The sequence below is a fragment of the Lactuca serriola genome, chromosome 9 (genome assembly GCF_051521515.1).
Source record: "Lactuca serriola cultivar US96UC23 chromosome 9, Lser_US96UC23_V15, whole genome shotgun sequence".
Classification (NCBI taxonomy): domain Eukaryota; kingdom Viridiplantae; phylum Streptophyta; class Magnoliopsida; order Asterales; family Asteraceae; genus Lactuca; species Lactuca serriola.
Genome location: NC_136416.1, coordinates 195,648,397 through 195,660,996, shown reverse-complemented (window position 1 = coordinate 195,660,996; position 12,600 = coordinate 195,648,397). Strand labels below are relative to the sequence as shown.

General features: G+C 32.6%; 1 protein-coding gene and 1 non-coding gene across 4 annotated transcripts; both read right to left on the bottom strand.

Moving 5' to 3' along the window:
• Positions 1–1,776: 1,776 nt before the first annotated feature.
• TRNAA-CGC (transfer RNA alanine (anticodon CGC)) lies at positions 1,777–1,849 on the bottom strand. The gene has a single exon. It is a non-coding gene; the product is annotated as a tRNA-Ala (tRNA).
• Positions 1,850–8,148: 6,299 nt separating this feature from the next.
• LOC145072792 (extra-large guanine nucleotide-binding protein 1-like) lies at positions 8,149–12,120 on the bottom strand. 3 transcript variants are annotated; one of them, XM_079019268.1, is made up of 9 exons: positions 11,991–12,120; positions 10,559–11,545; positions 10,314–10,451; positions 10,137–10,241; positions 9,847–10,032; positions 9,587–9,761; positions 9,262–9,497; positions 9,001–9,167; positions 8,149–8,880 (listed from the first exon to the last, which is right to left on the bottom strand). In XM_079019268.1, the coding sequence occupies exons 2-9, from the start codon at positions 11,501–11,503 to the stop codon at positions 8,292–8,294; spliced, it is 2,541 nt and encodes an 846-aa protein (XP_078875394.1). In that variant the 5' UTR covers positions 11,504–11,545; positions 11,991–12,120; the 3' UTR covers positions 8,149–8,291. The 3 variants fall into 3 exon arrangements, with proteins under 3 accessions (XP_078875394.1, XP_078875395.1, XP_078875393.1); XM_079019269.1 differs by having other exon boundaries at positions 11,861–12,005; XM_079019267.1 differs by lacking the exon at positions 11,991–12,120 and having other exon boundaries at positions 10,559–11,970.
• Between the last annotated feature and the right edge of the window lie 480 nt (positions 12,121–12,600).

Genomic DNA, 12,600 nt, shown 5'->3' with positions numbered 1-12,600 from the left:
TTAGCGGGTAGTGGGTAACGTTTTGTTAAACGATACGTGTGGTAACTTTTGGATTTAAAACGTTTTGTTTAAACTAAATGTTAGAAATTATAGCGCCAAACGTGACTTCTATTCAAAACGGAACGTTTTGTTAAACGGTAAAAATTAAAACTTTTAAATACTCCGTGTCTCAAACAAGCCCTAAATTCATTTGTTCTGATAATTTATGAGTTATATATAAAATGTTATCTCCACGTAGGCCCATAAATCTTAAATTTTGCTGACCCACAATTGGACTAATTTGGACACTAGAATGGAAGATCTTCCACCCTAATTTTGTTTTTTCACTCCAAACAATCATACATACTTTTTTTGATTTAAATTAGAATCGACATCTCTCTCAAGATATTTATATTATATTCCCTTTTAAGAAATATCTCACTCCTTTTTAAATATCAAAATGGGAATGGGACTGTATTATAAATTTTTTTATACACATACAAAAGTTTTATTATTTTGTTATAGTTTATAGAAAATTTCCAATTTTTACATTATTCGTGAGTTCAACAAGCGGAATGAAAAAAATGGATGAAAATGAAAAGAAATATTTTTTTAATGAAAAGAATCGAAAGAAAATAAAATGTTTCTTTCTACTTTGGAACGATTTGAAAAGAAATAATGATTTTTTTTTCAATTCTCTTCAACTTACAAAACAAAATATATTTTTCTTCTCCTTCCCCTTCTTTTCTTTTCTCTCCTTATATTTTCCCCATTCTTTTATTATTATTATTTTTATAAAACTCAGAAACAAGGTGTTATTTTAAAAAAAAAATATTGATTATCTAATATTTTGCGCAAATTAACGGAAAATCCATATTTTGTTTTTTAACCGTAAATGACAGATTATCATGTAAGATTAGATAATCAAGATATTTCTGTTCAAAAATAATAGTTGAGACATTCCCATAAACTAAGACAGAATAATAAAAATTTTCTAACAATAACCTAAAAAATATTACTGTCAGTTCTTTCAAAATATATTTAATTTTAATCAAAAGTATATAATATTAAACAAAATAAGAATAAATTTTTTTTTGTAAAAAGGAATATTAACATTCAAAATCGAAAGAAAATGTGCACTTGATACGTCCGATACCTTAAGAGTATAAGTTTGTGACCAATATATTAAAACAATATTAGCTTTTTAATCTTTGATAGTTTATGCATTGAATGTTGAAAATAAATATACAACGGATATGATTTTGAAAATATAAATTTGTGATTGAAGAATCATTGGAGCCGAAAAACATATAATAATGATAATCACGTTTTTTTTTTTTTTTTTTTTTTTTTTTTTTTATATATTATATTATCATTAAACCCAAAAACAAAAAATAAGGTATACACAGTAGACAAGTGGACGAATAACGACACCAAGGGTTAGGTTTAGGTTCGTCTCGCGTCCAAATGGACCACACCAGGGGTTACGTTTACGTTCGTGGTTCGAGCCCAAGTGGATCACAAAAAGCCAACCTATTGGTCTTTCCTTTCTCACCATTTGCACCTATTATTTATACATCTGCTTTCTCACTTGTACATTTTGACCAACTTTTAGTATAACGACGAATTGTATTATTATTTTTTATAAATGAGCTAATGGCCCAAAAGATATAATCACTTTTGTTAAAAATTTTAATTTAATCATCAAAGCAATAGGAAATTTAAGGAAAAAATAAACTCGTTATGGATTACGAGTCATATATTTGGTGCTAGAAAGTGAAAAATTAGGGATAAAAATGGAGGTGCGGGGAATCGAACCCCGTGCCTCTCGCATGCGAAGCGAGCGCTCTACCATATGAGCTACACCCCCATTTTTGTTTAGGTAAATAATTACTAAGATATTATCTTTAAATTTCTACCCATAATATTGGTCCACGAAACAAACGGATCTCAAATTGTCAATTGTGTTTTTAAGAAACAATGGTGGTGTTGAAAATGTAAGTTAAGAGACTTTAACAATAAAACTTATTGATAATCCAAATAGTTGAAAACTTTAAAACAAAAACAAGGACATATTTTTTTAAAAGATATGTGTGTTGTTTAAAATACGTAAAGAATGTCGATCTAATATAAAGAGATGTTTCATCTAAATACCACATCTAAAGATAACATGCTACACGTTCTCCATTTTTAATCCACAAATAGGATACATGATGAAATCTAAATCAAAATCTCACTTGGATAGTAGGTGATACGAATCTGAGTTACGGTCCAAGATGAGTTCCTATTCTGAAGTTGGTCTAAGTTCCAAGCCGGGTCTGGGTCCTGATTGCGAATAAGATTTTGAGTGCGAAAGGGATCCAGGTTGCAACTGGATGCGAATCAATGCGAACAGTCGCAATGAATTGTATTGGTGCTTAACATTATTGTCAATATGAGATTCAAAATCCAGAACTACTTGTAATCACCGAGGACCTAATTAAGCAATGTGAACACCGGAGGTGAGGCTGCGCTTCGGTGCTTAGCGTTGCTACCAGGAGTCTAATTCCGCTTCTTAAACATGGACTGAGGCTCTATTGAAGTTTGAATTAATCTCTTAAATAAAATGTGACACCCTCATGCATCTCTAAAATACTAATCAGTTATATTATATATTCGGTGATAACATAACCCAAAATTATTATTTGAGAACATAACCCAAAATTATTAATATACACATATCACATGCATATGGTTTGAGAAGTTTGATAAGAACTCAGACAATCTTGTATTCTCAAAATCCCTTGAATCAAACTAATCTTGTATTCTCAAAGTCCCATGAATCAAACTTCAGATTGAATTAACCAGTGAAAACTTGAGTGGTTTGCATCAAGATTGTCATGATTGGAATCCTGCCTATGATATTTTATGTTTTGCATGATAGTAATCATAAGATAGAATCGGGATAGAAATATCATACCAAAATGAACTAAACTCCAAATTTAGTAATTTACTCACAATGTCTCATTTGTACATATTCATTATAACTTGATGTTGATTAAAGTCATTAGTGGCTTAAATAGCCTTGTATGAACTTCTAATCCTTTGTTTTTATAGTATCTTGTTAGTGTGTACTAAGAAGTTATTGTCGACATGGATAGTTGAATAACTTTAACTTCTTAAACAGTATCATACTTGTAGATGCAAACCATAATAATTTAATAGAAAAGATCTAAAACATAAAGAAAAAAAAAAAAGAACGATCATCGTGACGATGATTGCCTACCTAAATCGTCAATTTTTCTAAGATAAAATAAAATTAGAAGAACAAATAATTCATGCGATAATCATGGAGAAATAAGGATCAGATTAAGAGTCAGCATTGCAAATTATTCATTATTTTACGGCCGCCTACGTAAACATGGGCCACCACCGCCACCGTCCCTGTCTAACACGCTTCCTAGACCGTCGGGTCGCATGATCGTAGGGTCCTTCCCTCCGATGAAATATCTTCTCTTCTCCATTAATCTTTTTATAAATAGATTCCCTTTTTCTATTCATCCATCATACCTTACGTGTAAGAAAATCAAGGTATTTTTGAAAAAAAAATCCGAGAGAAAAAGAAAAAATGTCGACGGCGGTGAATCTATGGATGGGAGAGTTGACGAAGCTTACCGATAAGATCCGGTTGAAGAAAAATCATCAACAGCAGCAGCAGCAGCATAGTTTCTTCATCAGATCTAAAATATCTCAAAATGAATCTGATGATCGAATCGAAGAACAAGAGCAATCAGGATTTACTCTGGTTGAGGCGGGAAAACCTGCTTCAGTGTTGTTGAAATCGCCGGCGACGGAGGATTCGTTATCAGAAGAGACGGTGTTTTGGCTGATGGATCGTTTCGCACCTTGCTAGCGAAACTTAATTACTGTCTAGTGTCTACCTCCTTGCTCATGTATAATTGTATATTGATGGTATATGTTTGTGTTTATTGTGTTATATGTTAGTATAAAACTTGTTCATGTGAATCTCGTTTCTATTTGATGGATCGTTTCGCACATATCTTCATGATTTAGGTGTTCGATTCATCAAATTTGAAGAAAGCAGCTCAAAATCTATATTAAATTCATAAAATTGGTATAAAAATCAGAAAAAAAAACTTAACAAAAAATTCCATACTATTGAATTCAAAATTATTTTGAAGTTCACAATGGCTTTTTGCATAATCAGAATTAAATTTTCAAAAAATTTGTTTAAGGACAGATATTTTAAAGGGTTATTTACCTCCCTCGCTGACCAGCTAATAGAAACTAAAATGCCTTCTTTTTAAAATTCACAATTATTAACAACAATTTTTAATTGGACAAATAGCAAGAAAATCACTGTATTATCATAAAATTTTGATTTTCACATCAAATTATGTTTTAGGAAAATTAAGTAATCTAATCACTTTTTAATGGTGTTTCAATAATAATAACCATTTTTTTAAGGTAACCATTTGGTCCAGAAATGGGTTATTTCGGACATGAAAAACGGATCCGAATCTAATATTGTACCCCAATGGTATATATATGAGTCTCATATATAAAAATCCGGAATACGTGTTCTGTAATTTTCAAATCTGAAGCACGTTCTATCCGCATTTCGGACCTAATTTTTAGCATGGATTCGTCAAGTAAGTTCTACTCTTTAAGTTACTTTGCATTTGATTTTATAAACGGATTTACGTATTCCGGAATGGTTCGGAATACGAGGAACGACTCCAGAATACTATGATTGAATCCAAATTATCCTTTTTTATGTTTTTCTCGATGTACGTGTATGAATCTCATGTAAGTATATTGTAGTGTGTTTCAGATCGGTAATATTAGTCTGGAAGTAGGTTTTGTAGGGATTCAAGAATGGTACTGTAAGTCCAGAAAACGAAGAACATGGTCTGGAACCCGATGAAATATTTCGGAATGATGTTACTGTTGGATTATGTGTCTAAGCTCATAACTATAATTGGTATGTACTTGACCGAGAGTAGCATGATCCATTGGGGTTGAATATCACCAGGACAATTTGATAGGATGAACTTTTGAGAAGAGGTTATTTATGATTTATTAATATATTATAAGTTCTAATATATTGATATGAAATCATATTATTTAATTAGTATTGATCAAGAATTAATTTGGAATTAATTTTGTGATCAAAAGAGACTAATTAAATATAAGGGGTTGATTAGTAAATCATTCATTCTTATGGTGTGGGCCAATAATCCATGATTCTTTAGGTTGGGCTAAACCGATGTTACAACCCATGGGTGATCCATGGGGGTTTAAACTCATGGAGCCTAAGGAATATGAAAGGTCATGACCATTAAGGTTTACATGGTATAACCATAATCTTGCCATACTAAATAAGAAGCCCTTAGCATCCAAAATGACACACTAGTATTCTTGGAGAATCATAGAGCCGATTCGGTGTTAAGATATCCTCTCAAAAGTCATCATTTGTCTTAGGTGTGTTGTGATTCCATTTGAGATGTAACACTTGGGCACTAAGTTCTTAAAGGCCAAACTCAAGTAGTTCTACAAGCTACAACAAAGAGGTAATTCTATAACTCATTTTTATGTTGCTTATATCATTTACATGCTAGTTGTAGGCTTAAAGCCCTGGAAACAATATTGCATGTATAATTAGAGAAAACATAGATCCAAAGCTTTTAGGGTTGTATGCGCACCATAGGATGTTGTAGTATACCAAAACCCAGCAGTGGTATCAGAGCCATGAGTTGTTTTCTTTTATATTTGATGCAATGTGTTTATTTTTAAAGTTGAAAAAACCTGTCTGACTGCCCTACTCGACGAGTCCATGCTTGGACTCGACGAGTAAGATGAATTTTGTCTTGGACACGTCGAGTCCAGTATGGGGATTGACAAGTTGGCTGTCCAGACAGCAGTTTTTCGAGTTTTTTGGCCTGTTTTTGATTAGAATCATTACCACAAAATATTTTACTTCATAAAATCTGATTTTGTTGATATGGTAATGATGATTCTCATTCAAATAATAGATAATTGTCAAAGTTTCATGATTTGTATTAGTTTATATGATTAGCCTAATTTCTTGAAACTTGTTCGATATGAATTATCTTAACATATGAGTATAATTAGATCATAGGGAAATTGTTTGACTTTGTTAGTTGGAATTTTTGATCTAATTGTTTTTTTATGAAATCCATAACTTGTCCTCAAGTTATGGAAAGTGAAATGTCTCAGTTTAAATGTCATCATAAAATGGTTTTAACTCTTCCATAACTTGTCCTCAAGTTATGGAACTTGAACCGTGTTTTACATAAATGCTTTTATGAACTCCATAACTTGTCTTCAAGTTATGGAATGCCAAGAGTCTTTTCATAAAACCTATATTAAACTCATAAGTTATGGATACCAAAAGTTTTTGAATAGTTCAAAACTTGTCCTCAAGTTTTGGAATTTGTAAATACGAGGTCTCACTTTGATGCGTCAACTTATTCATATCAGGTTCTACATTTCATTATGTCAAGTTTACGCATCAAATCGTTGTGATGGTATTTCTTTTTCAATATTCTCTTAGTTTTTGATAAGCTCATCGTCAATTAAAACATTGACTCTACTACAATGTGGAGAAAGTTGATAGAATTTTAAACATTCAAAATTAAATTATCTACTTCAAATCTAGTGCAAATAGTCTATTACATGTAACCTTGACTTACCTTAGGATAAAATTAGACTTTTGCATAATTTCGTTTTTCATAGACAATTTTAATAACTAAATTTAGCGTTCTTCAATATCTTACTACATTTTGTGTTTCTTGGATCACTTTATTCAGATTTAGAATGGAACGTGAGGAATGAATAGTGGTGAAAAGATGGGACGGTATGCATAATGCGATAAGCAAACAAATGTTTAAAATATTGGTAAATTTAGAAATTGGTTGCTACTTAGTAACACATAAACATAAGTAATATGTTTGTTCAATTGTTTTAATGAGTATGATTTATTTAAGTCATTAAATGTGGATGACAGTCTTGAATTAAAGTTTATAATATGTTATGCATGGAAAAAATGAGCTCATGTTTAAATAGTAGTATTTTACCTTAGAAAAATATTTAAAATTGATCATTTACCATGTTTCAGGTTTCTACAAGTAGTGCATTTGGTGGATCCTTTTGCAATCTCCTGCATTTGATGGGTCCTTTAGCAATCTCCATCATCCTTTAGTGTTGACTAAAGGGAGATGCTTGCTTTCTTTATACTTACTTCTAGGCCTGATCACAGCAAATCACAGCAAAAGGTTGCTTTTTAAGTTTTAAGTTTTGTTTTTTAGATGGTTTCATGCTAATTTTTTATGTTTTCACATGATTGACTATAAAGAAGGAAGTGCTTTCTGTTGTTGATCTAAATGGAAGTAAGAGGGGAAAGACAATTGAGGCTACAAAAACTGCAGTTGTTGCAAGATTCTAAAAAATGGATCAAAATAACTCATTTAGTATATTGGAATTTAATGATCAAACTTACTTATATTCATCAACTTTGGAGTCTGAGGGGAGTGGCATGAATTTTATTCCGGCTGGTGGTAAACACCCTCAGACACAAACCTGTTGCAATAACTAAAACTTTTTCCAATCGTTTTGCAGGCAGCTACAACCTTTTGTATTTTTTTTTTTTTTTGTTTCTTGCATACGCTATGTACAAACTATTAACATAATGCAAGAAAGTAGCAATTTCCTATATGAGATTTTTTTAGCCTTTACTACATGAGATTTTTTTTTTCAAATTTACATACAAAACCGTAGACCTCTAAATGGTCTCCTGTTTGCTCTGACAAGTTTACGGTTCCCCAAAGAGTAGATATTAAATGATTTATATTTTCGTCAAAAAAGTTATGATGTACAAACAGTCAATGCATAAAACGCGCATTAATTGCTTGTATACTGTAGGTTCTTACGAAACCTATGGTTTACCCTTTTTTTTGCTTTTCTTTTTTGTAACAAAATTCACCACATTACATTGTAAAAAAAACGTTGGTTCATAAGAAACCTACAATGACAAGCAATTAATGCATGTTTTGTGCATTGAATGCTTGTACACCGTATCTTTTTTGACGAAAGAGTAAACATACATCATATTCATCGAACCATGCATGTTAGCCGCTCAACTTAAAATTGTCTTCTTTACCAATTACTTATCAAATTATCATTAATCATTTTTTACAATTTCCCATTACTTCAAAAACAAAACAATAAATACAATGATAGGTAAATCACATTATCTACATAACAAAAAATGTGATACCAACCTCACCTCCTTATGAACTAGTCTCTACACTTTCAGAAGACCACTCATTATTACTAGACTTTGGTTTATTCTCTTCATCCACCCATCTCAAAACCTCACCCCCATACCTAAGCGCCACATCAACACTATCCGCTTCCAAACCGGTCACCGATGTCACATACAATTTCCGCCCGGTCAACTCACCAAACAACCTCTTAAACTTAGCCGCCACATACTGAAATCCATACTGTGCTACACACGAATCATTATTATTGTTACTGTTATTGTTATTGTTTGTATGGTTGCTTATAAACGGATTGAAATCATGAAACCATTCACATTCCGTGAGTGGTCTTGTTTTAATCTTGTTTTCTAAAAGATCGAATTTGTTGAGAATTAAAAGGAATGCTTTGTCTTTGAATCTTGGATGTGTGACCATGGTTTTGAAGAGGCTTTTGCTTTCTAACATCTTGTTCTTCAAGATTAAATTGTTGTCTGTGTAAAATTCATCATAGGAAGTAAGGTCAACACAATAGAGGATTAAGTCAACGTCTTCAAACATGCTTAGCCATTTACAATTATCTCCTAGGTTGCTTGAGTTCACTCGGATCAATTCGTACCTGTAAAAATGCAAAAACAACAATTTACTTTCGTTTCAACTTTCTTTTTAGGATTTTTAAAGTGTAATAAGAAGAAATCAAAGTATAATAATTTTTTTTTGAAGAAAGTAAGTTGCTAACCTTTGCAGTGGAGGGTGGTTGTGCTCAGTAACCTCCATGTAGGTATTTGTAAATGAAGAGGGAACTGAAAACTCCATTGAAGTAAGTCCATTTGAAGATGAAATGCCATCAGCATATAAAATGTCCACATCAGAAGGCTCATAATTTGCACTCGATATTTCAACAGCCTAAAAAAGTAAAAAATAAAAATACAATGATTTAGAAATTTTGTTCTGAACAAGCCCAATCTTTCTGAATTGGATTTGTCAATGTAAAATATACCCGAGGTAAGAAATAATCAGCAACTATTGGGAATGCACCAACTTCACTTCTTCTAGCATAAGCTGCTTGAAATGCTTTATCTTTCCATAATTCCTCAACTACCCCTGAATACTCACGAGTTGCAGCAGGAAAAACAGTTCCTAGATTGCCTGACTTCACAATTTCAAGAAGCCAATCCGAGAAAATTTTCAGTTTTGTACTTAAGGAATATATGTTTTCAATCGAACCCCCTGCAGCTGAATAAAGAAGCTTCAGATTATAAAAAACTTGAAGTAGATATTTAATTCTTGAATGTTTTTTTTTTTATCAATTCCACTCATCATACCTGAAGTACAAGGTTGATCAACTAATTTGTTCCTGATTTGTATTGAATATTCTTCTTCAAATTTTATAAGCCCCTCGAGCAAAATACTTATATAAAGATACAAGTTTCTTTGTATCAAAGACTTGAGTTCTTCACGCTCATTTTCCAAAAATGGGATTTTGTAAAGTGTCTTGGCCTGATATTTATGTTCAAGAACTCAATTATCATGAAAAGGGTATGCAAAATACTTAAAAAAATATTTATTTTTACTGTTGTTTTACCTGTTTATATATAGCACTTGTCCCAGATTGATCTTGACCAACTAGAAGTATTTTAGTTAGTGGTTTTATATCAATGTTTTTCTGCATAATTTTACTCCCATTGTTGACCGTTTCGTCCTCGGATGACATAAAAGATTTGGGTGGCATTGGCAAAGACAAGATACCACACACCATCTTGATTCCTGGCTGAAACCCAATTTGTCCTAGTCAGCATCCGAATTTAACAAAAAAAAAAAAAAAAAAAAAAAAAAAGTATAAAGAGCTTAAATATTTATATAAAAGCTACAAACCTTTTCCCACATATTCCCTTTTACTTGTTTCTGTCCCTCTTCTAGAACTGATCCATCAGGACCTAACCAAAAATCAGTGCAATCTTTGTAATTGATCCCTACAAACTGCATATTTCAAGAAAGTTACATATTGACCAAAGAATAAGTAAGGTTGACCATTTTTTTAAGGACACTGACCTTCAACATTTTGAGCTCCGTTTTAGTGATCACCCGATTGTTTATCTTTACTTTTGTGTTTCCATTGCTAGCATTTTCCATGATTGAACCACCAAGTGACAGTTGAGGAGTAATAATCTGGCTAGGCTTATGCCCTTCCTGTTGTTCATCATTTTACCAAATTTATTATTATAAATATAAATCCAAAATCCAAAACATATTCAACAATGTAGAACATACATATATCTGATTTTGTAAAAAGTTACCTTTCCCCAATAGCCAGACAGTTTATCATACCAATAGCTTCCTGGTCTAAGTCTTTGTGGTGGGTAGGGGCATGATCGTAATTGAACAACTTCTTCTAAAGAAAGAGGTTTTCCATTAACGATAACAAGCCAATACGGGAGTTGGTTTATCTGACAGGCTTCTTCAAAATCCATTACTTGTTTAATTTGGAAATCTGTGAGCAATTGCTTAAGGACCTTTGAACATTTCCCTATATGCCCTCGATTAGACTCGTCAATCGGGTACCCAATACAAGAAATACACTTTCTACCTTCTGGCATTGACCCCATTACTCTCAACACACATTTACTACAATATTTCGCATCACAAACAATGCAAAACTCTTTACTGGTGAACCTGTTGCCCTTAAGACATCGGTGGCATAACCCCTTTTTGACCTGAGAACTTGCATGCCGCCTTTCTTGAACCACCACTCCTGTCTGAGATTGACTGTAATCAGTTTCTGATTCAACCATGGAAATGGACTCGGGTTCACCGAAAGTGACAACCTGAGTTCTGTTATCGTAACTTGAAATCTCCTCATGGCTTTCGTTTTGGTTTTCATCTTGTTGACTGGAATTACACAACTCTACAATCTCATGGCAATAGTTATCCAAACCATCGCCTTCTGAGCTCATGGAGAATTCTTGAGAATTCTCTTGACTATCAGAAAACCCTAATGAAGCAGAACTTCCCTCTCCCTCTGGTAGTGTATCAGGAACAATCAAACCAGATACTAAAGAAGTATCTTCGATTTCAGAGGAGATTGATTTAGGCTCTCTTTTAATAACAGGATGAATAACTGGTAATGACAGATTACCAGAAGTAAAAGGTGTGGAGACAACTGAAGCGGTTGGAATATACGCAACATCAACGGGAACTGCTCTAGGAATATCGTAAGAAACTGGAGGACCAGTATACTCCATGGCAAACGAGTACTCCGGATTGAATTCATCGTCATCTTCATCCTGTTTTGAAGATCGAATCGGTAATATACTTCTTAAAATGCTACCCATCTTGCTAATCTAATTAAATTTCTCAACTAGAAACCTTATATACTGAAATTGAAGCTTAGATTAAATGAAACAGAGTATATAGTCCTCCCAATTTCATGAAAAATCAAATGTGAAAGGGAGACCAAATCTACACTGGATTAAATAAATTAAACAATACTAAGTGTGCCAGATTGAATAGAGACTTGACTTTGAGGGAAACGAAAAATATTAAGATGTCGCAATCTAAGATGCAACGACCATTTCAAAGAGTCCGAAATTGAAGCTTACCCCAAAACAAAACAGAGTATGTAATCGTTATAATTGCATGAAAATGAAGCGTGAAGTTTTAGTTAAAAATGCCATGATGTAGGAAAATTTTAACGCGGCTATATCAAATAGATAATCGACAATGAGGTACCAGACTGAAGAACGAAGACTTGACTTGAAGTTGGAGAGAGACGAAAAAAGTTCATATGTCGGCATCAGAGAAGTTTCTTTTTTTACCACTTCAAAATGTTTGATTTTTTCTTCATTCAGTGCGTTCAACATATAATAATAGTGAACAAGTTTGACGAAAGGAACACTGATCCGCCATCACTAACCCCAAGGTCTAAGGACTTGACTTCCATAGTTCAATTTGGTCTTCGTCAATGTTACTTATCGTAAGATACGTCGAACTATTCAGGTCCCTCAAGTATATCAGCTTAGCAAATCAAGCCCCTCTAAGTTTGATCCGTATAGTATTTTAGGTTTTTTTTTTCTTTTTTTTTTAGGTGAAGTGTGGTTTTTTTCAACATTGCCAATTAAAAAAGGTAAACAATAAAAACAGTTTAAATCATGGTGTTTATACAAAACAATCACTATCATTTAAAAATTTTAGATTTTACATTTAACAAAAATCGTACTTTTGTCCTTGAATAAATAAGTTGGACTCGGTTTTCTCATCCACTGTATTGCTAATGTAGATGCAAATTAGTTTTCACATTACCACATTTACTAAGATTCTGGTGGATGATCCATGGTTGTAA

Coding starts and splice junctions, on each gene's coding strand:
- LOC145072792 (XM_079019267.1), bottom strand. CDS start 11,593: ATGGGTAGCATTTTAAGAAGTATATTACCGATTCGATCTTCAAAACAG. Junction 10,033..10,136: donor AAGGGAATATGTGGGAAAAG/GTTTGTAGCTTT, acceptor ATTGGGTTTCAG/CCAGGAATCAAGATGGTGTG. Junction 8,881..9,000: donor AACCACCCTCCACTGCAAAG/GTTAGCAACTTA, acceptor GCATTTTTACAG/GTACGAATTGATCCGAGTGA.